The 25041-nt window shown below is 46.8% G+C and overlaps 1 protein-coding gene across 3 annotated transcripts; it reads left to right on the top strand.

The window, feature by feature from the left end:
* The first annotated feature begins 1217 nt into the window (after nucleotides 1–1217).
* On the top strand, nucleotides 1218–24498 carry LOC100773371 (NACHT, LRR and PYD domains-containing protein 4C). Of its 3 annotated transcripts, XM_027430798.2 has the most exons (9): nucleotides 1218–1491; nucleotides 4119–5691; nucleotides 9315–9473; nucleotides 9886–10053; nucleotides 12210–12377; nucleotides 13571–13741; nucleotides 16370–16540; nucleotides 20062–20232; nucleotides 24405–24498. In XM_027430798.2, exons 1-9 carry the CDS (start codon nucleotides 1218–1220, stop codon nucleotides 24496–24498), a joined length of 2949 nt encoding a protein of 982 aa, XP_027286599.1. The 3 variants fall into 3 exon arrangements, with proteins under 3 accessions (XP_027286599.1, XP_035305436.1, XP_027286600.1); XM_035449545.1 differs by lacking the exons at nucleotides 12210–12377; nucleotides 16370–16540 and having other exon boundaries at nucleotides 4119–5674; nucleotides 9304–9473; XM_027430799.2 differs by lacking the exons at nucleotides 12210–12377; nucleotides 13571–13741; nucleotides 16370–16540; nucleotides 20062–20232; nucleotides 24405–24498 and adding an exon at nucleotides 2637–2654 and having other exon boundaries at nucleotides 4098–5691; nucleotides 9886–10057.
* Nucleotides 24499–25041: the final 543 nt, after the last annotated feature.

Genomic DNA, 25041 nt, shown 5'->3' with positions numbered 1-25041 from the left:
TTCAATAAACCAGAAGCTCCGAAGCCACAAGCCTGGGGTTCCCTGTGGGAGGGAGGGGGCCGGGAGGGAGGGAGGGAGGGAGAACCCACTGACCACCGACTTGGAAGCTCTGGCCTCACACAGGGAGGTAATACAGTTCTTACAGTTTGTGTTGTTGTTGGAGTTGTTATTTTTTTAGCTAGGGTCTCAAGCCCCCACATCACAATACAGGCAAGGTATAACCCGGAATGTCTAACCCCCTGCTTCTGCCTCCCCTGTTCTGGGATTACAGGTGTGCACCGCCACACCTGACTTTCTGGAGCAGGACCAAGCAGCATGCTACCCATCAACCCCCATGTCTAACCGAATTTCTGTAGTTTTAAACCACTTAGTTTATGTCATTTTGTTACAGAGACACATGCAATTTTTTTGTTTTGTTTTTTTTGGAGACAGGGTTTCTCTGTGTAGCTTTGGAGCCTATCCTGGCACTCGCTCTGGAGACCAGGCTGGCCTCGAACTCACAGAGATCCGCCTGCCTCTGCCTCCTGAGTGCTGGGATTAAAATGAGCGCCACCGAAGCCTGGTGACCCATGCAAATTTACCTCGGATATTTACCACAGATACTTCAGGTATATGTTCTGAAAATAAAAATACTGTTTTTCAGAACCACCGTATATCGCTGTCAGGAAACTTAACAGTACCAGCATAGAGTTGGCCAACCTAAACACCTTATTTTAGCCTGACATGGTGGTGTATGCCCTTGATCCCAGCACCCAAAACCAGATAAAATAGTGAGTGTAAAAGGGATGGGGGTCCCCAGGCAGTGTTGGCACAAGCCTTTAATCCCAGCTCTTGGGAGCCAGAGGCAAGTGGATCTCTGAGTTCAAAGCCAGCCTAGACTATGCCGGGAAACCCTGTCTCGAAAGACCGTTGGTGTGTGTGTGTGTGTGTGTGTGTGTGTGTGTGTGTGTGTGTGTGTGTGTGTGTTGTCCTCTATGTGAATATGTATGGGTTTGTGAGCATGGGTGTGGATGTAAAATAAGTTCTGGGTGGCACAAGCTGAATTTATTTTGACCCCAGTTTTCTGATGAACATGGAATCTGAAGTCTTTCGGAGGAATTTGTTTCACCTGTTAAAAGCCTTCTCCTTTCCTTGCTGGATTTCCCCACAGACCCCGTCAGTTTCTTCCTCCTGGTGGTCGTCTCTCTGAAGACACCTCTGTTCTTCCTTAAGACAGGATGGCCTCTTTCTTTTCTGATTTTGGCCTTATGTGGTACCTGGAAGAGCTAAACAAGAAGGAGTTCATGAAGTTCAAGGAGGTCCTCAGGAAGGAGATGGCAGAGAGTGGGCTGCAGCACATTCCCTGGACCGAAGTGAAGAAGGCATCCCGGGAAGACCTTGCCAACTTACTGGTGAAGCATTATGAGAAGAAAGCCTGGGATGTGACCTTCAGAATCTTCCAGAATATCAATAGGAAGGATCTCAGCGAGAGGGCAGCAGGAGAGATGGCTGGTGAGTTGGTTCAGGCTTTGTCTTTACCATGAGGCTCCTGTCATAGTTTTGATAACTCTTCTTCATGCCCAACTGCCATAGGACAAGCAGGTGTCGGGGGACATTATTGTACTTGCAGAAGGAGCCAGGTTCCTGTAGATAAGTTAGCTCTGATCTGTGCAGTCAAATGCGTGAAGGTTTCATGCCCTAACCTACCTAGGTTGTTAAACTTGCACCTAGGACATCAATAATTTTACCCTCGTGTCGAAACTGGAGACTTAACTCTAGAGTGTGTGGCAGCTCTGCGGATTTGGGCTGGAAGCAACAGTAAACACCTGAGGTGCAGGAAGACGGCTCCATCTGTGTAAACGTGAGAATCTGATTCCAGAGACCACTAAAGCCAGGCACTGTAGCAAGCTGGTCCTTCAGCATGGCAAGTTCTAAGCCAGCTTGGGAAAAAAAACTTGTCTCAAAAAATGAAATGGGGAGGGGCCTGAGGGATTCTCAGTGGTTAACAACACCTGCTACTCTTTCAGAGGACCTGGGCTCCATTTCAAGAACCTACCTGGTGGTTCAGAACCATCATGTAACCCGTGTCAGGCAATCCAATGCCCTCTTCTGCCCCCGCCCCCAGGACACAGCACACATGTGGTCCACATACATGCATGCAGACTAAAGCACCCATATGCATCAAATAACAGCAAATCTTTCTTTTTTAAGTGGAGAGCAGCTCAAGAAGACACCCAGTGTCAGCCTCTGGTCTCCACATGCACGGCTACTGTGCCCCTCCCCACACACCGTCCACATACTTTTCATGCGTGTAATCCAGTATGAACCAAGATTTGTCTGTCTTTGTCATGGCTGGGTCTGTTCTGATCTTTCACAAGCCAAGGTCTATAACTGAAAAGCCATGTTCTATAAAAGGCGTGGTTTTCAGAGTCACATGGGTATCTCTCCTGGCATAAGACATCATGGTTGTGATTCACTGATAATCTTAGGTCTGTGGCTACAAAAGGGTCTTTACTCCTCTGTCTTCTGCTTGTTGTTTTAACAAGTGTCTCTGGGCTGTTCTTCCTACTCTGACTTGTTCTGGGACTCCTGATGTACATATTGAGTGTCTTTAGTTTAGGATTAAAGTACATGAGAACAGCTAGAAACTGCCTTAGGTGTATGTGAGAGTGCCCCCATATATGTGTGTGTACTGTGTGTGTGTGTGTGTGTGTGTGTGTGTGAGTGTGTGTGTGTGTGTGTGTGTGTGTGTGTGAGTGTGTGTGTGTGTGTGTGTGTGTGTGTGTGTGTGTGTGTGTGTGTGTGTGTGTGTGTGTGTGTGTGTGTGTATGTGTGTACACTGCCCTTGGAGGCCAGAAGAGGGCGTTTAGATCTTCTGGTACTAGTCATGTGAGTGCCTGCTTGTGGATGCTTGGAACTGAACCCAGGTCTTCCATGTGCTTTCAACCACTGAGCCGTCTCCTGATCCCCATGTCTAGTGTATATCTTTTCATCTGTTTGTCTGTGTGTGCTTTAGGCTCGATTGTGTTCCCAACTGTCCTTATTCCCTTCATTCCCTGTTCAGTTACTTTCTGCTTTGTTTTGTTTTCACGACAGGGTTTCTCTGTGTAACTTTGGAGTCTGTCCTGGAACTCGCTCTGGTGACCAGACTGGCCTCGAACTCACAGAGATCCGCCTGCCTCTGCCTTCCGAGTGCTGGGATTAAAGGCGTGCGCCACCAATGCCCAGCTACCCTCAAGGCCTTTTATTCTTTTCCTCTTCCTGTTACAGATTTGGGGGTCAGTCCGTTTCCAGACAAGAAGCCACAGAAGGCACTTGACATAGACATGTTTGGGCCTGATGGGGAGTAGGGACCTCCCCACTTGCAGGGCCAGCTTCTGAAATAGCTTGTGACAGCTTAACAGTGGCATCCATTACACACAAATGCAAGCTGTGCTCAAGGGCCAGGGAAAATCTCAAATTAACCATTGTCTGGGCACAGAGTTTACAGATCCCTAAAAACATACATGGTAATAGGGCTAAAGAAACGATGCAGTGGTTAGGAGCATGCCCTGCTCTTGCAGAGGACCTGAGTTCAAATCCCAGCACCCATGTGGATTGGCTTATGGCCAGCTGCAACTCCAACTCCAGGTGAGAGGGGATTCAACACCTCTGGCCTCCACTAGAACACACAAACACACACACACACACACACACACACACACACACACACTCACACACACACACCACACACACACACACAGACACACACACACATACACTCACACACTCACACACACACACACACACACACACTCACACACACACACTCACACACACACACAAACACACACACACACCACACACACACATACACACACACACACACACACACACACACACACACACACACACACACACACACACACACACACACACACACACACACACACACACACACACACACACACACACACACACCACAGACACATACACACACACACACACACACACACACACACACACACACACACGATTAGAAATGAATGTTTTTAAGGGTACATCCTGAGATTTAAAATATCAAATTTAGATCATATATGGGTGAATGCTTACCTTTGATGTGTTGTGGATTTTTTTTTCTCTTCCGCTCACTGACTCAGGACACTCAAAGATATATCAAGCTCATCTGAAGAAGGTGCTGAGCCAGGATTGTTCCAGAAAGTTCAACATCCCGATTCAGCATTTCCTGAAGGAGGAATTCACTCCGGACAAATGCAGTCGTTTGCAGCAGCTTTTCGTACCAAAGACAACCGAGAAGAAGCCACACACCGTGCTCCTGAAAGGGGTGTCAGGAGTCGGCAAGACAGTGCTGTTGGCCGAGTTAATGATGGCCTGGTCAGAAGGGCTGATGTTTCAGAACGAATTCTCCTACGTCTTCTACCTGTGCTGTCACGAAATAAAGCAGTTGAAGACGGCGAGCCTGGCCGACCTGTTGTCCAGAGAGTGGCCCAGACCCTCAGCTCCCATAGCAGAAATAGTATCCCAGCCTGCAAAGCTCTTGTTCATCATTGACAGCTTGGAAGGGCTCAATTGTGATTGGTCTGAACCGGAATCGGAGCTGTGTGATAATTGGATGCAGAAGTGTCCCGTGAGTATACTCCTGAGCAGTCTTCTCAGGAGGAAGTTACTCCCAGAATCCTCTCTCCTCATCACAGCTACCCCAGAGGCTTTCGAGAACTTGGAAGACAGGATAGAGTACACGGATATGAAGATGATGACAGGGCTGGATGAGAGCAGTCGGAGGGCGTTTTTCCAGGGCTTGTTCCAAGATAAGAACACATCCCAAGAAGTCTTCAGGTTGGTGCGGGCAAACGAACAGTTGTTCAGTATATGTCACGTTCCTTCACTCTGCTTGGTGGTGGCTACCTGTGTAAAAAACGAGATAGGGAAGGGAGGAGACCTGAGCGCCGTCTGCCGATGTACCACCTCCGTGTTCGCCGCTTACGTTCTCAATTTGTTCATTCCCAAAAGTGCTCATTATCCAAGTAAGAAAAGCCAAGCGCTGTTGCGAGGCCTGTGTTCCGTGGCGGCTGAGGGCATGTGGACTGACAACTTTGCCTTTAACCAGGAGGATCTTGAGAAAAACGGGGTCTTCCACTCAGACATCTCCACACTGCTGAACATGAAGATTCTTCTAAAGAGCAGGGACTCCAAGAATCTCTACACATTCCTCCACCCATCCATCCAGGAGTTCTGTGCCGCCCTGTTTTATCTGGTGAACAGCCACGTGGACCACCCTAGTAAAGATGTCCTCTGTGTGGAGACACTCCTGTTTACATTTCTAAAGAAAGTCAGGGTGCAGTGGATCTTCTTGGGCTGCTTCATCTTTGGCCTGCTACACAAATCAGAACAAGCAAAGCTAGAGGCGTTTTTTGGCTACCAGTTGTCCCAGGAGGTAAAGCAGACGTTGTGTCAGAGCCTGGAAAAGATAAGTGCCGACGAAGAACTTCGGAAACAAATCGATGACATGAAACTGTTTTACTGTCTATTTGAGTTGGAGGATGACGGCTTTGTCACGCAGGTGATGACCTTCCTGCCGCAGATCAAGTTTGTGGCTAAGGAGTATTCTGATCTGATCGTGGCCGCCTACTGCTTGAAGAACTGTTCCACACTGCAGAAGTTATCCATTTCAACCCAAGACATCCTGCAGGAAGAAAAGGACCCCAGCTATCTGTGAGTCCATCCATTTCACCCCCCCTCGTCGCCCTCTCAGAATCTGCCCTGGGTTGTGTTGATTTCTATAGAACCCTGATTTAATTCTCACCCTGACTGCTTGTCCAGTGCTGTGTGTTCAGGCCAGAAAACACATACAGACAAACAACAGAAACAGACTTATCAGGGTGTGTGTGTGTATATATATATACTGTGTGTGTACATATTTATGTGTATATGTTTGTATCCATATATCCGCAAGTGTGTCTGTGTGCATATGTATGTATATATGTATATATATACAAACATACTTGTATATATGTGTGTATATGTGTGTACATATATACACATGTGTGTACATACATATGTGTATATATATCCTTGTGTATAAGTATATATAAAAGATAAATGATATCAGTTTGGGATCAGAGGGCATGTCAGGAGGGACAGGAAAATGATGTAATTCAATTTCAATTAAACATAGTTTTAAAAATAAATGGTAAAGCAAAGTTGAGCTTTCTAGTGGAAAAACAGCAACATTCACTTTTTGTCTACAGCTTCCTCTTTTAAGATTTATTTTTATTTTACATGTCTGTGGATGCATGTTGGTTTACACATAGGTGGAGTTGGCTTCAGTGGCCAGAAGAGCCCATCAGATACCCTGGAGCTGTAGTGACAGATCGTTTGGAGACTGCCCCGATGTGGGTTCTGGAATCCAAATTCTTACTCTCTGTAGAAACATAACCAAATCTTAAACTAACCACTGATCTGTCTTAGTCCGGTGTGCTCAATTTTGAGCCCTGGATCGACTCTCTTAAAGATATGCTATTTGGGGGGTTGTAGAGATGGCTCAGAGCACTGACTTCCAGAGATCTGAGTTCAATTCCCAGCAACCACACAGTGGCTCACAACCATCTGTAATGAGATCTGGTGCCTTCTGCTGGCCTGCAGGCGAACATGCAGGCAGAACACTGTGTATATAATGAATCCTTTACTACTTTGAGGCAAGAAGCTGTGGCAATTGTAGAACTCAGATATCCATCTGCCTGTCACCAGAGTAGTGGGGTTAAAGGCATGTGCCACCGTGCCTGGCTTTTTCTGCTAATTATTAGTTGTGGGTATTTATAGAGTAACAGTGATGTATTTGTTCATATCTGCAGGGGCTGAGAAAGTGGCCCAACTGGCATGGTATTGCCTATAATATTGCACAGGTGTTGGGTTTCTTTCCCAGCATCAGACAGTGGTCCATGCCTGTAATCCCAGCCACTCAGGTAGTGGAGGCGATCAGAAACTCAGGTTCATCCTTGGTTGTATAGCCAGTACAGGGCAAGCCTACCATAGACAAGACGCTGTGTCTAAAGAATAAAAAATACATATTGTGTCTCACACTAGTGCTCCAGCCCTGGGGAACCTGAGGCAGAGGACCTCTGTGCATTTGAAACTAGTCTGGGGTTGCATACATAGCCGGTTCCAGGTCTGTCTGGTCTAAAGCGAGTTACTGTCTCAAAAAACATACATGTGTATAATTTGTGATCCCCTGGCTCTTTTATTTCCATCCTGGGGTTGGAATCCAGAGCCTCATGTATACCAGGCTAGCACTTTATCAGGAACTGAGGGCCCAACTCATTTTTTTTTTTTTTGAGACATGGTCTAGCCTTCTATCTGCTGTGTAATAAAGGCTGGGCTCAAACTTTTGATCCTTGTGCAGGAGTAGAATAGGCTGGGTTGACTCTTCCTGGAATATATCCTGAGAACTCTTCTTTGTGACAGTGACCCCGTTATTCAAGAGCAGTGGTATTCACCCACCATATTGTGAGGGTGGGGTGTGATGATCTGTGTCCTGTGAGCTTTCTTAGATATGAGCATCACACTCAGGCTTTTTCCCTCCCTTAAGACTTTCTTCATCTCCTAACTGCAAACGGCCTTTTAAAGTTTAGTGTTGCTGGGTGGTGTCATCACCACACGCCTTTAATCCCAGAACTAGGGAGGCAGAGGCACAGGTAGCTGTCTGAGTTCAAGGCCAGCCTGGTCTGCAGAGAGAGAGGGTTCCAGGACAGCCAGGACTGTTACATTGAAAAACCCTGTCTCAAAAAACCAAAATAACAAAAAGACAAAACCCAAAAGTTAAATGTCATAGGAGTATGGGGAATGGCTTCGTTGCTGCACAGGTATGAGAATTCCAGTGTCATTGCTGGGAGCCACATTTTCTTTTTAAAGGACTCTGTATAGTGGCATGTTCCTACAATCCCAGCACTAGGAAGGCAAACACATGCAAGTACATACAAACACACACTCATGCACACACCCACTCACTCACAAACATGCACACACAAAAACATGTTGACTGACTCATACTCAGAAACCATGTGAGGCGAGCTGAGAAGGCCGCACTGCTACCATCAAAGGTGGCTACTTAAATGTGATGACATAAATTCCATCCCTAAGACTGTATTACACACACACACACACACACACACACACACACATACACACACACACACACACACACACACACAGAGAGAGAGAGAGAGAGAGAGAGAGAGAGAGAGAGAATGAATTGGAATGTTAGAAGGCAAATTTAATTATCCTGAAAGTGGACAGAGAAGCTAAGATTTATCTTAGATTATATACCAAGCAAGTAGCCTCAGCTAAGCCCGAGCCCAGGAGAGGCTTGCTCTAGCTTTTGACCTGGAGGCTCTGGCATCCTGCCTTCTTCTCATAGTGAAACCATCAAGGTTATCTGTAAAGCAGGTTTACTCAACCTCAGCCCCACGAAGCCATCTGGGTTGTCTATCCTGCCCTGAGAGCAGGGAGTGTAGGTGAAAGTCCCAGGTGTAAATGGAGTTCTTAATTGGTCAAGATAGTCAGATATAGGGGAAATACTAAGAGATCAGAGAGAAGAAGCAAGCCACGGCCACACCCCTTACCTCCTTTGAGTCTCATCGGACAAGAGAGTTCCTGTTTCTCCTCCTTATAACCTGTTTCCATCCAGCTACCTCACTTCCTGTCTGTCTGTACAAACCTCCAGACCACTATGGTTAGCTTGTGGCAAGCTCCATTCTCTGACCTTCAGATAGGCTATATTTGTACAGGCAGGATATCACCACACCAGACAAACCTGGTTTCCACCGTATAGGACTCTCAGAAACATCTGTGGCCTTTACCCAATAGATAGGAGCTGTACCTGTCCCCTAAAGCTATAATAACCAGAATCCCCACAGGCCTTGTGCACTGTCTGACTATGAACTGCGAGCATGAACTTACTACCCTTGCTTTGTTCAGAGAGTCAGTTTGCTGCTGCATTTGTGTGCTGTGAATGGCTTGTCTTAATTGTTTTGTAAATGAGTAGACTCTAAAAGCACTGGCAGGTTTTCCCATTCATTTGTGTTTATTTTGTGTGGGGGACTGTTTTACTTACGTGGGTGCAGGGACTCCATGTGCGTGCAGTGCTCATGGTGGCCAGAAGAGGGCGTGATCGCCCTGGGATTGGAGTTATGGATGGTTGTGAGCCACCATGTGAGGGCTGGGAACTGAACTCTGGTCCTCTGTGAAAACAGCAGATACTCTGGATCAAGGAGCCAACTCTCCAGCCCCTTGAGTTAACATTTCAGCAATGGAATGCATGCCTTTCTCCTCCATTACAGGAAAAAGCTGCTCCTCTGTTGGCAAGATTTATGTTCTGTGCTTGGAAGCAGTCAGCAAATCCAGGTCCTGCAGGTGAAAGACACATATCTCAACGAGTTGGCCTTCTTGGAGTTGCATAATCACCTGAGGAATCCCAGCTGTGCTCCTCGTAAATTCCTGTAAGTAAAAGGTTGACTTTGGTTCGGTCATGTCAAGGAAGTAATGGAGTAAGCCTCCCGCCCCCCCCACCACCTCTCAGCTTAGCTGCAGAAATGGAGTCTGGCCGGCTCGGCACCACTAATGTCTGTTGCTGACCATTCTCCACTGGGGGGATGTTCCGTGAATTTTAGAATCAGAGTGTGTGTGGGCTCCTCTTTCTAGATGCTGGCAGCTTCTTCTTCTTGTGACAGCCAGCCTTGCCTCCAGACAGTTCTCAGAGTTCCACATGGAAGAGAAAAATCAACCAGTTGCAGAACCAGTGAGGTGTATGGCTGGGTCACGAAATTGGAGTCACTTGGGGACATAGGAGGTGATCAAACACCAGAGCTCAGGCTGGGTGGGAACTGATGGGTCTCTTTGTTTGTTCTGCAGGGTAAATAACGTGTCCTTCTTGTGCAACAACCAACTGTTCTTTGAGCTGCTGACTCAGAACCACAACCTGCATCACCTGGACCTCAGCCTCACTTCTCTCTCCCGAAGCGATGTCAAACTGTTGTGTGAGGTTCTGAACCAGAAAGGGTGTCACATAGAAGAGCTCCTGTAAGTCTTTGTGTTTGTCTAATTCGCTGACTCCCACCAAAAGAGGCATCCGGGTTTTGATCCATCTTGCTGTGATTTAAAAACAAAAGACAAAAATAAAAACACGTAAGCAGGCTAGTGCTCAGCCACCTTTCTCCCCTTGTAGACAATTCAGGATCATCCTTCCTGAGGAATGGTACCTCCCACAGTGGGCGGGGCTTGCCGCCTTAGTCATCTAGAAATTGCCCTTGTACAAAATCCCTCACTGAGACTCCCTTTCCATGTGATTGTGGAGTGTGCCAAACTGACACTGAAAACCATCCCGGGAGGACTACAATTTAAAGTTTGTGCACTTTGGTGTTTGTCCCTAGCTTCTACCATTCCTGGGCAATCTTAGTCACTTTAAAAACTGATCACAGCTAGGAACACAGAGGGATCAGTGAGTTAAGGCAATTGCTGCCAACCCTGCAACCTGGGTTCAATCCCCAGGGCCCACATGGAGAAAGGAGGGAATGGACTTCCACGAGTTCCCCTCTTTGGCTCCACCTGCAGGCTGTGGCACAGGCCTGCAAATCGATAGGTAATGTAATTCTTTTTTTTTTTTTTTTTTTTTTTTGGTTTTTTGAGACAGGGTTTCTCTGTGGCTTTGGAGGCTGTGCTGGAACTAGCTCTTGTAAACCAGGCTGGTCTCGAACTCACAGAGATCCACCTGCCTCTGCCTCCCGAGTGCTGGGAGTAAAGGTGTGCACCTTTACCACGCCCGGCTTAGGTAATGTAATTCTTAAAGAGTTGAAAACACTGCTCTTCCAGAGGACCCGAGTTCAATTCTCTGCACCCATTTGGTGGTTCACAGCCTTCTGTAACTCTAGTTCCAGGGGATCTGATGCCGTCTTCTGACCTCTGCAGGCACCAGGTATGCATGCGGAGCAGATTCATGCAGGAAAAGGCTCACACATGAGATAGAAACTAAATACATCTACTTTTAATTTTTTTAAATTAAATTGATGATGAAATGCGAAAGTTAATTTCTAGATAGTTGGAATCACTCAGGAAACCATTGCTTCTGTTGTTTTTTGTGGGCCCTGACATACCTTAGAACTCGGAACTCTCACTGCTAAGTGTATGTTCAATGGTTCACTAAAAACAAAAAACTAGCAAGTAGCAGAAAGAAGTTACTGATAACTAGCAAATTTTCATCAGATCAGACACTGATGTGTCCACCAGAGATTAGGATAGTTCAATGAGAGAGAAAACTAAAGAAAACATCAAGTGGGGGCCTACAAACTGTAAAATGGCCAGGGAAACCTTTTGAAGCAGTCAGGGAATTCCTCTTGGGGTCCTGAGGAAAGAAGAAATCATAGCAGGCAGGTAATGTCCACAGATAGCATGAGCAAGACAGGTGCTTACATTCACCCAGCAGAGACGACTGGCAAAGCCCTGAGACAGCCCCGAAGGAGTTGCCCATTGAAAGTTCTAGGCAGAGTAGAGCATTCTCTCCACCCTGCCTTGATCAGGGTACGGGGTAAATAATAATAACCTTGGTTGGCACTCGCTTACTTTCCAGCTGTTACAGGAGCACAGTGTTTTTGCACTGTGTGAGCGCTCTCTCCTCTTCCTGTTATAGACCCAGAAGGGCCAGTCCATCCCTGCACAAGGAGTCCCAGAGGATATTTGCAGTAAACATGCTGGAGTCTGGGGCAGGGAAGCCCTCCTCACGCCCAGAGTTCAGTTTCAGCAAGCTTAAACAGCACATCACAGCTTACGCCTATAGGGTATATTACAGCTGGTAACTCAAGGGCATTCAACACACACGACCCAAACACACACACCAATAAATATATGTATTTTTTGAAAACTGGGCTGCAAAGATAGCTCAGTGGTAAAGAGTGCTTGCTCCTCATGCAGAGGACCAGGTTTAAGCCCCAGCACCCACATGGAATGGCTTACAACCACTGGTAATTCTAGTTCTAGTGCATATGACGCCCCCTGCTGGCCCCTATGGGTACCAGGCACACATGTGATGCTCATACAATAATGCAGACAGACACTCCCACACATTAAAAATAATCTTTTTGAAAGAACAGTTTGGAGTTCTGGAAGGTCCCAAACCTTCATGGGGACAGCAAGGGGACGTGTTGTGAGCCAGAGAAGAGTATGACATTCTTCTTTTCCTGCAGGTTGTCAGGCTGCCAGCTTTCCCCTGACGACTGCAAGATCTTTGCCTCCACCCTGATCAGCAGCAAGACGCTGAGGCATCTCAATGTGTCGTGCAACAACTTGGACAAAGGGATGTACTTGCTTAGCAAGGCTTTGTGCCACCCAGACTGTGTTCTGAAGGACTTAGTGTAAGTTGTCGTGATGGGGACGGCCCTGTGGAGAAACTGTGACCGGGAAAGTGGCTCAGTGGGTAAGAGCACTTGCCATGCTGACAACAGCAGGAGACTATCCATAACCCCAGAGGCCAGGGGTGAGGATAGGTGGGTCCTAGGGCTCCAGGATCAAATATATTGGTGAGCTCTCGTCTCAAAACCGAGGCAGGGAGCAACTGTGGAAGACAGGCAGCCACAGCCTCTGGCCCCCACAGGGGCACAGATATCACATGCACGCTGTTAAATTCCCTAGGCGGCACAGACACAGAAGGCAGGAAAGAAACTGGAGGCTAATCTTGACAGAGCAGACTGTTTATTCCCAGACAGCAAAGGACAGACAGTCTCCTGTGCGGAAAGGGTGCCTGTGTGGGCCCCTGAGACTCTTCATAGGAGTGGGGTGAGGGTGTTGTTTGCACCCCTGCAGGGCTAGGTCAGTTCCCTTTGGGCTTTCTTTCTCAGCCTTAGGGAAAGGTGAACTGAGCATAGGCAGGCCCTAGACTCTGGAAGTGATGCTACCAGCTATTCCAAGTTTTTGTCCCCCCCCCCCCCGCCTTGGCTTCCCCTAATGAGGAAATGTAATCTGGAATAGTGAATATATCCTCTCTTCCCAAAGTTGCTTTTATTGTTTGTCTGTTCTGTTTTTCAAGACAGGGTTTCTCTGTGTGACTTTGAGCCTGTCCTAGAACTTGCTCTGTAGACCACCAGGCTGGTCTGGAACTCACAGAGATCCATCTGCCTCGCCTCCCCAGTTCTGGCATTAAAGGTGTGCACCGCCACCACCCAGCTCCCAAAGTTGCTTTTGTAAGGCTATTTTAGTCACAGCAACAGAAATGAAACTTAAGCACATACACATATTTTTCATACTATTCGTTATGTAAGACCACATGGATGTGTTTGTCTGTATCACAGCAGCTGTATAGTTACAAAAAGTGTCATTAAAACCAGGTGATTGATGCATTGTTATTATAAAGGATTTAGGTTAACATCGGGTAAGGTCTTCCAAACAAGCATTGTCAGTGAATTTTCCTCAGTTTCCACACTAGACTGATATGAGTTGGAGGAAATGATCAGCCAGGGGTTTCTTGTCTTGCTTGTATGTTTTGTTGCTGTGTGGAATGTTGTGGAAATGTCACTCCCCCCATTCACAGGCCAGTTTTTCCTTCCCACAGGTTGGCCAGCTGCTCCCTCAGTAAGCAGTGTTGGAACTACCTTTCTGATGTTCTGAAGCGAAACAAAACCCTGAGCCACCTAGACATCAGCTCCAATGACCTGCAGGACGAAGGACTGAAGGTTCTCTGCCAGGCTCTGAGTCTCCCGGACAGTGCCCTGAAGTCACTATTGTGAGTTTCTTTGAGCTTGACGTTAGAGGCCTTGTTTAGGGATCCTTAACATCTGTCTATACCCGAGAATATGGAGGCCAGGATTATTCACCTCAGGTTCCAAACGAGCCTTTCCCAGGGACAATTCCATACCTTGACTGTGTTGGGGTTTTGGTATGTGGTGGGCAGCCACTCAGAACATAGACACCAGGGACTGAGAGGAAGAAAGGAGTTATGGCTTGGGGCCAGGAGATGGTTAAGATGTTTGGTGTGGGTCTAGGAGATGAATATCCTCGGGTCGAAAAGTGGCCCCCAAATTGTGGACAGAAAGGTACGTTCTTGATTTTTCTTGTTGCCGTGACTGTGATGAAATACCTGATAGAAGGGAGTTAAGGGAATCAGGGTTCATGGCAGGTCATAGGATGGAATGTTCTAATTTCTCTTGGTGCAGATAAAACGTGGTAGAGTGGCCTCCTGGTGGCGGGAGTGTATAAAACACCTTCACGTCTTTGTGGATTTGGAAGCACCAAGTGGATCCAAAAGCAGGGGTATTGATACAACCCTTAAGCCCACACTCAGTGGCCCACGTCTACCTGTCAGACCCCATTATTCCAAAGGCCCCATAACCTCTCCAAACAATACCCCCTTCTGGGGACCCAGTGTTTAAATGAGTGAGCCTATAGGGAAACATTTGAAACCCAAATAAAAAGTAAGACATGGAAGAGGGAACCCAAAACTACGTGTGTGCATTAGTTAATGTGCATGAAAAGTCTGCTTGGGGAAGAATAAGCAGCAATGGGAAGAGAAATGACAGAACTCTTTAATTGCCGATTAGACCATTGGGAGGTGTTTGGGACGTGTTGTGTGGTGGTTGTTTTGACTATGCCAAGTAGATTAGTATTCTATGATCAAATGGCATTCTTTGAGAAATCCAGACGTGTTTGACTTGGGAGAACAATTTTACTTAATCTATCGTGAAACCTCAGTCACATTTTTATCCTCCCTAGACGGGATTAAGGAATAGAATGAAATGGTTTTTTTTCCACTAGTTATGCCTTTGGCTAATTTGAGAAACTCAAAACATCTGAAAAATGTCAGATACAATACATTTAAAAAACTATTAAGGTATGTGAGTTGGGTGGTGATGGTACACACCTTTAATCCCAGCACTCAGGAGGCTAAGGCAGGCAGATCTCTCTGAGTTCAAGGCCAGCCTGGTCTGTAGTGTGAGCTCCAGTGCAGGCTCCAAAGGTCCATGGAGAAACACTGTCTCATAAAACAAAAAAGAATAAAAGAGAAATCTTATAAATTGCAAGAGACATGAGTAGGTTTCCAGGGTGGACTAGAAAATTGCAATGTATTGGTGAACCCTGTCTCCAACTCTGAAGTAACAATAGGATTAGGGAAATAGTCCAGTGGCAGGATGCTTGCCTTTCACGGGCCAGGTCCTACCCTCAATCCTAAATACCATAATAAAAAAGTGTAATGCAACATTTACTGATAGAGATGAAATTTCCACCCCATTCCAAAACTCCCTTTAGTTTTCAACACCTAAGTCCAGAGGCTCACAGTCATCTGTAACTCCAGCTCTAGGAGCTCTGACTGTCTTCCCTGGCCTCTGTGAGCACCAGCTTACATGTGGCAGACAATCACACAGATACACTTTTTTTTTTTTAAATAGTGGTACTCGATTCACGCAGAAATTTGAGAAATCAGAAGTGGGCTCCTCAGAAACAAGCTCATCCACTTGGGGTTCATAAAAAACAACTGGATGGAAGATGGTTCAGGGAACAGCAGGCTTCAGCAAGGGTTCCCAGTTCACTCCCTTTCCTGTGGGTGGCAAAGGCTGCAACACCAGCCATATTTCCTCTCTTGATGCAGAGTTTGGAGAAACTGAAAGCTGCACGGTAGCCGCTCCCACGCCTGCCTTATCCGTGGTTTGGGTTACCCAAGGTCAGCACCCCTGCTCCATTTTATAGTCAATCACTGCTTCGAATTAAATTTAATATGATATTGTTCCAACTTTTACTTTTTTTCAAGATTTATTTATTTATTACGCATAATGTTCTGCCAGCATGTCTGCCTACACGCCAGAAGAGGGCACCAGATCTACTTAGCTGTGAGTCACCCTGTGGTTGCTGGGAATTGAACTTGGGATGTCTAAAAGAGTAGCCCATGTTCTTAATCTCTGAGCCATCTCTCCAGCCCCTTGTTCCAACTTTTAAAAAGATTTATTTACTGCATTTTATTTGTGTGCACTTAACAACGTATGTATGTACACCACGGGCTTGCAAGTAACCAAAGAGGCTGGAAGAGGGAACCAGATCCCCTGGAACTGGAGAGACAGGGGTTTGTGAGCAGCCTGTTCTGGCATCCAGACCTGGGTCCTCTGACAGAGCAGTGTGTTCTTCCCCTCTGAGCCATCTCCCCAGTCCCGTTTTAACTTTTATTACAATGTGTTGTATTTGACCTGCTCCACGGTTAATATGTTACCATGCCTGGTTTATCCTTGTCCTCTGTGGACCATTGAGAAGATGACGTTGTCTGAAGGGCTCGGTGCTGTCTGCCGTTTCGGGCATCACCAAGTCTTGTGTAGCATTCCTCATCAGGTCAGGGAGTAACCAGTATACTGTGACTTGTCTCCTGCAGTTTGAGACGTTGTCTCATCACCAGTAGTGGCTGCCAGTATCTGGCCGAGGTCCTCAGCAGCAACCAGAACCTGATAAGCCTCCAGGTTTCCAACAATAAGCTTGAAGATGCCGGCGTGAAGCTGCTGTGTGAAGCTATCAAAGAACCCAACTGCCGCTTAGAGAATCTCGGGTGGGTGTCACAGCTGTGTCCTTGAGGGTGACGGAAGGTGGGAAACGAATGTGCAGAAAGAGAAATGAAAACTCCATGGGGAAGGCATAGCAGTTCCCAGTGCTTGTATTTATAAGCTACTTCAGAACTGGAAGCAATGAGCCTGGGCATACTTATATAACTTATCTCAACTGGACAAACTCATAACACGTTATCCTCTAGAGGAGTGTGACATGGGACAGCCTCACTGTTGGGAATGGAGGCAGGAGAAGCCAATGGTGCTTGCATGGATGTACACAAGGATGGATATATGCTTGGATACACAGATGGATGCCAGGATGGATGCTTGGATACACAGATGGATGTCAGATGGATGCTTGGATACACAGATGGATGTCAGGATGGGTGCTTGGATACACAGATGGATGTCAGGATGGGTGCTTGGATACACAGATGGATGTCAAGATGGATGCTTGGATACACAGATGGATGTCAGGATGGATGCTTGGATACACAGATGGATGTCAGATGGATGCTTGGATACACGGATGGATGTCAGGATGAATGCTTGGATACACAGATGGATGCCAGGATGGATGCTTGGATACACAGATGGATGTCAGATGGATGCTTGGATACACAGATGGATGTCAGGATGGGTGCTTGGATACACAGATGGATGTCAGGATGGGTGCTTGGATACACAGATGGATGTCAGGATGGTTGCTTGGATACACAGATGGATGTCAGGATGGGTGCTTGGATACACAGATGGATGCCAGGATGGGTGCTTGGATACACAGATGGATGCCAGGATGGGTGATTGGATACACAGATGGATGCCAGGATGGGTGCTTGGATACACAGATGGATGTCAGGATGGATGCTTGGATACACAGATGGATGTCAGGATGGGTGCTTGGATACACAGATGGATGTCAGGATGGGTGCTTGGATACACAGATGGATGTCAGGATGGGTGCTTGGATACACAGATGGTTGTCAAGATGGATGCTTGGATACACAGATGGATGTCAAGATGGATGCTTGGATACACAGATGGATGTCAGGATGGGTGCTTGGATACACAGATGGATGTCAGGATGGGTGCTTGGATACACAGATGGATGTCAGGATGGATGCTTGGATACACAGATGGATGTCAGGATGGATGCTTGGATACACAGATGGATGTCAGGATGGATGCTTGGATACACAGATGGATGTCAGGATGGATGCTTGGATACACAGATGGATGTCAGGATGGATGCTTGGATACACAGATGGATGTCAGGATGGATGCTTGGATACACAGATGGATGTCAGGATGGATGCTTGGATACACAGATGGATGTCAGGATGGGTGATTGGATACACAGATGGATGCCAGGATGGGTGCTTGGATACACAGATGGATGTCAGGATGGGTGCTTGGATACACAGATGGATGCCAGGATGGGTGCTTGGATACACAGATGGATGTCAGGATGGATGCTTGGATACACAGATGGATGTCAGGATGGGTGTTTGGATACACAGATGGATGTCAGGATGGGTGCTTGGATACACAGATGGATGTCAGGATGGGTGCTTGGATACACAGATGGATGTCAGGATGGGTGCTTGGATACACAGATGAATGTCAGGATGGGTGCTTGGATACACAGATGGTTGTCAAGATGGATGCTTGGATACACAGATGGATGTCAAGATGGATGCTTGGATACACAGATGGATGTCAGGATGGGTGCTTGGATACACAGATGGATGTCAGGATGGGTGCTTGGATACACAGATGGATGTCAGGATGGATGCTTGGATACACAGATGGATGTCAAGATGGATGCTTGGATACAAAGATGGATGTCAGGATGGGTGCTTGGATACACAGATGGATGTCAGGATGGGTGCTTGGATACACAGATGGATGTCAGGATGGATGCTTGGATACACAGATGGATGCCAGGATGGGTGCTTGGATACACAGATGGATGTCAGGATGGGTGCTTGGATACACAGATGGATGTCAGGATGGGTGCTTGGATACACAGATGGATGTCAGGATGGGTGCTTGGATACACAGATGGATGTCAGGATGGATGCTTGGATACACAGATGGATGTCAGGATGGATGCTTGGATACACAGATGGATGTCAGGATGGGTGTTTGGATACACAGATGGATGTCAGGATGGGTGCTTGGATACACAGATGGATGTCAGGATGGGTGCTTGGATACACAGATGGATGTCAGGATGGGTGCTTGGATACACAGATGAATGTCAGGATGGGTGCTTGGATACACAGATGGTTGTCAAGATGGATGCTTGGATACACAGATGGTTGTCAAGATGGATGCTTGGATACACAGATGGATGTCAGGATGGATGCTTGGATACACAGATGGATGTCAGGATGGATGCTTGGATACACAGATGGATGTCAGGATGGATGCTTGGATACACAGATGGATGCCAGGATGGGTGCTTGGATACACAGATGGATGTCAGGATGGATGCTTGGATACACAGATGGATGTCAGCATGGATGGATGAATGATGCGTAGATGGGTGAATGATTGACGGTTGCATGCATTGGTCCATGTTACTACGTGGATGGACGCGTGTTGGATTGCACGAGTGGATGGATGACTGGATGGTTGTGTGGCTGAATGGATGGTGATTGATGGCTCCAGGCATTGATGTATGGTATTCACTGGTTGAAGCATGTATCGGATACATAGCTATTGCATGCAGGGTACATAGACGGATGGCGGCTGCATGCATAGATGGTTGGGTGGATGTCCACTGGAGGTGACAAGTGTGACCAGCCCACATCTCCTTGACTTCTTTGTCTGGACTAACTGGTGTGGCAACTGCATTGGCTGCCCTGACAAACATAGACTGAGTGGCTCATGCAGCAGGGATTTATTGTAGAGGCGCGAAGTGAGACCTTGCTGTGCTCTGCAGTCAGCAGGTTCCTTTAGAGGACCAGAATGGGGTACATTCCAGGCTTCTGTCATTGACCTGAAAAATGCCTCTCTTCTCCCAGTGTCCTCAGTTATACAAGATCAGACCCCACCCTATTGTCCTCACTATAACTTAATTTACTCTGTAAGGACCCTGTCTCAAAATCCAGTCCCAGGAGACTCGGGGGATTAGAACCTCAACATTCACATTTTGAGGGGACATAGTTTAGTTCATAGGTTCAAAGCAAAAGGTATCAAGGCAGCCTGAGCTGTAGACTCGGAACTCACCAGCCCTTCACTCTATTACCCAGTGCCAGCTCATTTCATCCCAGATTCAGGGGCTGGGATAACGGACTTAGTGGGAAGGCCTAGTTCATTCACCACAGACCTGGATATAGAGAATGGGCAGTTTTGGTCACATCTGCCAGAGAAGGGGAAATGTGGTGTCATGAACACTGGACTTTTAACAGACTGTCCTTAGAGAATATGGATGAGTGTAGGCTAAATGACCAAGTTGCCTCTCACCCATATTCTGCCTTCCCACCTTGACATGGAGCTGTTCCTTTTGTTGCAGGTTGGAAGCCTGTGAGCTAACTGGTGCCTGTTGTGAGGACCTGGTTTCTGCTCTTAGTCAAAATGAAACCCTGTGGGCAATCAACCTGCTGAAGAACGCCTTGGACCGCAGAGGGTTGGCTGTGCTGTGTGAGGCTCTGAAGCTGCGCAGGTGTACCCCAAATGTGCTTGGGTGAGCTGGCCTTTGTTCTCCTTGATGGGAAGAGCCTGTGGGGCTGAGCAGGGATTGACTGAGACCTGAAATGTGCATCTGGGGTGATGGCTCAGTCCATAGAGTGCTTACAACACAAGCATGAAGACCAGAGTTTTATTCCCAGAAACCACATGAAAAGAACCATGGGTTTTACACTTGCAATCTCTGTACTGGAGAGGTAAAAAAGCAGGGCGGAGGATGCTTAATGATGAGTGGCCAGCCTAAGCAAATTGGTGAGTTCATGCCAAATGAGAGAGCTCCCCGTCTCTAGAGTCAAGAATGATACCTGAGGTAGACCCCTGTCCTCTGCATGCTTACACACACACACACACACAGAGAGAGAGAGAGAGAGAGAGAGAGAGAGAGAGAGAGAGAGAGAGAGAGAGAGAGAGAGAGAGAGGGGAATGCAAGAATTCATTAACTAAGGTGGTTGGTCACACCAATAATAATCATGCCGCTGGTGCACCAGTAGACATCCCTTGTCTTGCAACCCCAATCCTCACTGAGGACTGTGGACAGTTAATTGGTATTTGGGGAGGAGATGCCATAAATATTTTGAATATTCAAATTAAAAACAAATTCAACTAGAGTTCTTTCACTTGGGGGCTGTTGTTGCAGGAGTGTTAGATTAAGTATAAGGCCCTTCCTTGTCCTAGGACTGTTGAGTGCCTAAGAACTGGTGACATGTGGTTCTATCATTACTAAAGCAATAATACATGAACATAAAGGTAGGTATAACTTATGTTTTTTTTTTTCATTTGGAGATAGGGTTTCTCTGTGGCTTTGCAGGCTTTCCTGGAACTTGCTCTGGAGGCCAGACTGGTCTTGAACTCACAGAGTTCAGCCTGCCTCTGCCTCCCAATTGCTGGGATTACAGGCATGTGCTACCACACCCAGCCTGATATAATCTCTGTGGTGCAGACAGTCCTGACTTGAGCTTGTTTGGCTATGCAATGAATGCATATCCTTACAGACATTCATGTTTTTCTTTCAACACAGTATTCAATAATTGCATGAGATACTCAACGTTTTACTATAAGGTAGGTTTTCTGATAGGTAATTTGAGGGTTTTTTTGCCTATCTGGAGACTAACATTGATGCTCTGAGAACTTTTAACATAGGCTAAACGAGCTAGGGTGGTCTGCTTGAGCATAATGTTTTATATTACGCATTTGTCCTATAAAATGTGCCATGAAATAAATATATATATATAAATAAAATAAACATATTTAGACTACTTTATATCAGCATAAGGTATTTATAAGTATGATATATATATATCATATATTAATTTTTATAATCCTAAGCGTTTATCTTTGTGATTCATTCCCACCCCATGGTGGAAGCTATATAGATCAAGGTAACTTTTGTGAAAATATGTAGGTGAGTTTAGGTTACAGGTGTGTGAATGTGGATTATACATGCATGAGTATGGAGACCAGAGGATATCCTCTGATGCCATCTGCCATCAGATGCCATCCACCTGAGTCATTTTTGAGCTGGGATCTCTCACTGGAACCAGGAGCTAACCAGTTCTGTTAAGCTGGTTGGCCGGCAAGCCCTAGGAACCTGCCAGTCTGCTTCCTTGGTTCTTGGATCACAGGCATGTGCCACTGTGGGTGTTGGGGATTAACCTTAGGTCCTCAAGTTTGGGTAGCAACAGCTCCTGGGAGATCTGACTCCCCAGAGCCCAAGGTAAGGTTCATTTTAATTAGTTATTAGGTCACTCTTTGCTAGAAAAATCTAAACCTTATGGGGCGTCCAACCATAGCCACACACACAATTCTTCACATGTCTGTCCTTGGCTGTATGTGACCCATGGCACCAGGTTGAATGTGCCTACCAGGTGTTGGGTCAAACTGCTTATACTTCCAGCTTCTCTTCTGTGAAGATACAGGCTCACTTCTTTAAGGCTTACTCTTGGGGCCTGTGGTGGTGGTGCACACCTTTAATCCCAGCACTTGGGAGGCAGAGGTGGATGGATGCCTGTGAGTTTGAGGACAGCCTGGTCTACAATGCCAGTTGCAGGACAGCCAGGGCTACAGAGAAAAACCCTGTCTCAGAAAAATAAAAAGACTTACCCTTGCAAATTCCCCCCCAACCCGGGAAAGGGTGAGTACATGCAAGATTTCTTTCTCACTTGGTTTTGGCTACGGTTGAGAAGGTGCCAAGCTGGAGTGGAGGCATAAAGAGAGAAAAGGGGAGTTGTCTGTCGTCTTTTGAGCCATCCATCTCCGCATTTGGTCCCAGTTTGGCCATGTTTATGCTGCGTCTGGAGCGAGGTACCAGATCCTCTGAGTACTGGGCTTTGATCTGCAAAGTAGGAATCGTTACTTGACCTGAGAAATTCAGAAGTAAACGGGTGTCAGAAAATGTGGTAAAAATTACAAAACCAAGTAAGTTGTTGTTGTCGTCATCATCGTTTCTTAGTACTTCCTACACCACCAGGGAGAGTCTCAGAGAGACTTGTACAGCAATTAATGTATGCCCTAAGATTGTGGTTGCTTCCTGCAAAGGCACTTGAAACATAAAAATACACAGTATGTGATGGTTTGCATGAAAATGTCTCCCAGAGGCTCAGATGTTTGCATGCTTGATCCCCAGTAGATGGCGCTGTTTGGTAAGGTTTAGGGGGTGTGGCCTCCCTTGAGGAAGTGTGTCACTGGGGCAGGCCCTGTGCTTGGGAATCTCTGTACCCTTCCCAGTGTGTTTCCTCTGCTTCGTGCTCAGGGTTCAAGGGTTCACCTGGCTCCTTGCTCCTGCTGCCCGTCTCCCCACCGCAGTGGTGATGGGCACTTAACCCTCTGGAACTGTGAGCCCAAACAGACCCCTCCTGCTGTGAACTGCCTTGGTCATGGCGTTTTATTACACTAATAGAAAAGTAATTAATACAGAGGCAAAGCAGAGACCACAACCAAGGTGTGTGTGTGTGTGTGTGTGTGTGTGTGTGTGTGTGTGTGTGTGGTTTGTGTGACTGTGGTTGTGTGTCTCTGGTGCACATGTATGAGACACAGTTAACCACAGGGCTAAGACCAGACACTCAGGACATGGAAAAAATTGCTCTTCTGGGGCTTGAAGGAAACAAAACTTTAAGCCTTTTCCAAGCCTGCTGTCCAAACCCTAAGGCTTAGGTGGAGTCGGTGCTTCCTACCACTATTTTGGGTGTTGACATCATACAGTAATAGACTACAGTTGGGGTGTTGGATTCGAACCACAGAAATGGCCATTTCTGTGGGAGCTTTGAAGGGAACTCAGTGGAGTAAAGTACTTGCAGCAGAAGTATGAGTACCTGAGTTCGGATCTTCAGCACACACATTGAAAAGCTGACTGTGGTCTCCTGTGTCTGTAACCTTACTGCTGGGGAGAAGGGTGGAGGCAGGGGGCTCTCGGAAGCTCGCTGCCAGCCAGTTCACAAATGGCAGGTTGAGGGAGAGACCCGGTCTCCAAAAGATATGGAGGGAAACAGTTGAAGACACCTGACATTGGCCTCTGGCAGTGAGTGTGTGCACACACAAACACAGGCAACAAGTCAGTTACAATTTTGCCTTCATTTTTTATTATTTTATGTGTGTGGATATTTTGCCGGCCTGTATGTCTGTGTACCACATGCACGCAGTGGCCTGGGAGGCGAGAAGATGGTGTCAGATCCCCGGGAAATGGAGTCGCAGGTGGCTGTCAGCCATCATGGGTGGAACTGAACCCAGGTCCTCTGCAAGAGCAGCCAGTGCTCTTAACCACTGAGCCATCTCTCCAGTTACCATTCCGGTCTCATGGAGGAATCTGGGTGGCGGGGGTGTGTCTCCCCATTCAGACAGACACAGCATCAGGGTCTCCTGAACGTGACCTTGGAAAAGAAAGGATGGAGGGAAAAGCAGCTGTTGGAAAACCCAAAAAGGAAGTGTGGGGGGCTGGAGAATGGCTCTTCAGTTAGAGCTCTGCTGCTCTTACAGAGGACTCCACTTCCGTTCCCAGACCCCACAGGGCAGCTCAAGATCCCTGTTACCTAGTTCCAGGGGTCCCATGACCTCCCCTGATGTCCCCAGGCGCCGGTGTTGCGTATAAACTCATGCAGGCACACACATAAACAGGAAGACTTTCAAAGCCTACAAGAGTGAATTAGTGACAGCTGTCGATTTTGTATGTCTTTCTAGGCTTCAAATTACTGACTTTGATAAGGAAACCCAGGAGCTTCTGATTGCCGAGAAGGAGAAAAATCCCTACTTGACCATCCTAAGCAGTGTGTAAGCTGGAGCAGGAAAGCCAGAGCGGACGGCCCAGTTCGAGAGACACGGCTGTATTCTGAGCCAACCAACCTCCCAGGGAATGGAGTTTTTCTGTCGGCCCTCTGGTATACAAAAATTAACAGACCGCTAACAATCCAGGGAGATGGGATTGCTCTGTCCCTCCTCCATCCAGATGCCTCATGAGATAGATGGAGTCTTTTGTTTGCAGGCCATTCAAAGACCTATATGCTAAAAATGACTACGCCATAATGACATTTTCCAACACTGGTGTGTTAGGCCCCCAATAAAATGTTTTATTTTTAAATGCTCTGGAAATCTCTTAAAGGGAGATTTGCCTGTTGGTGGATTACTCCAGCCATAATGGTTATATAGGCAATAATGGTCCCCCAGAAGGTTGTTGTTGGAAATTTTAATTGGCGATGCTTGAGAAACATTTAGCAGAGGGCCGTCACCAGACACTCAGATAATGGAAACTCTTGCCGTTTGGTGTTTTGTATTAATTAATGTTTTAGGCATTTAGCAATTCTACTGGCTTCTAGTCTCA

This window comes from Cricetulus griseus, chromosome 9 (assembly GCF_003668045.3).
Source record: "Cricetulus griseus strain 17A/GY chromosome 9, alternate assembly CriGri-PICRH-1.0, whole genome shotgun sequence".
NCBI classification, from domain to species: Eukaryota; Metazoa; Chordata; class Mammalia; order Rodentia; family Cricetidae; genus Cricetulus; species Cricetulus griseus.
This window is presented reverse-complemented; position numbering and strand designations above follow the sequence as displayed.

Bases quoted from the DNA above. Each gene is read 5' to 3' on its own strand.
- LOC100773371 (XM_027430798.2), top strand. From the start codon at position 1,218: ATGGCCTCTTTCTTTTCTGATTTTGGCCTTATGTGGTACCTGGAAGAG. The intron at 9,474-9,885 runs GTAAGTAAAAGG...TTTGTTCTGCAG, and splicing joins TGTGCTCCTCGTAAATTCCT to GGTAAATAACGTGTCCTTCT. The intron at 13,742-16,369 runs GTGAGTTTCTTT...TGTCTCCTGCAG, and splicing joins AGTGCCCTGAAGTCACTATT to TTTGAGACGTTGTCTCATCA.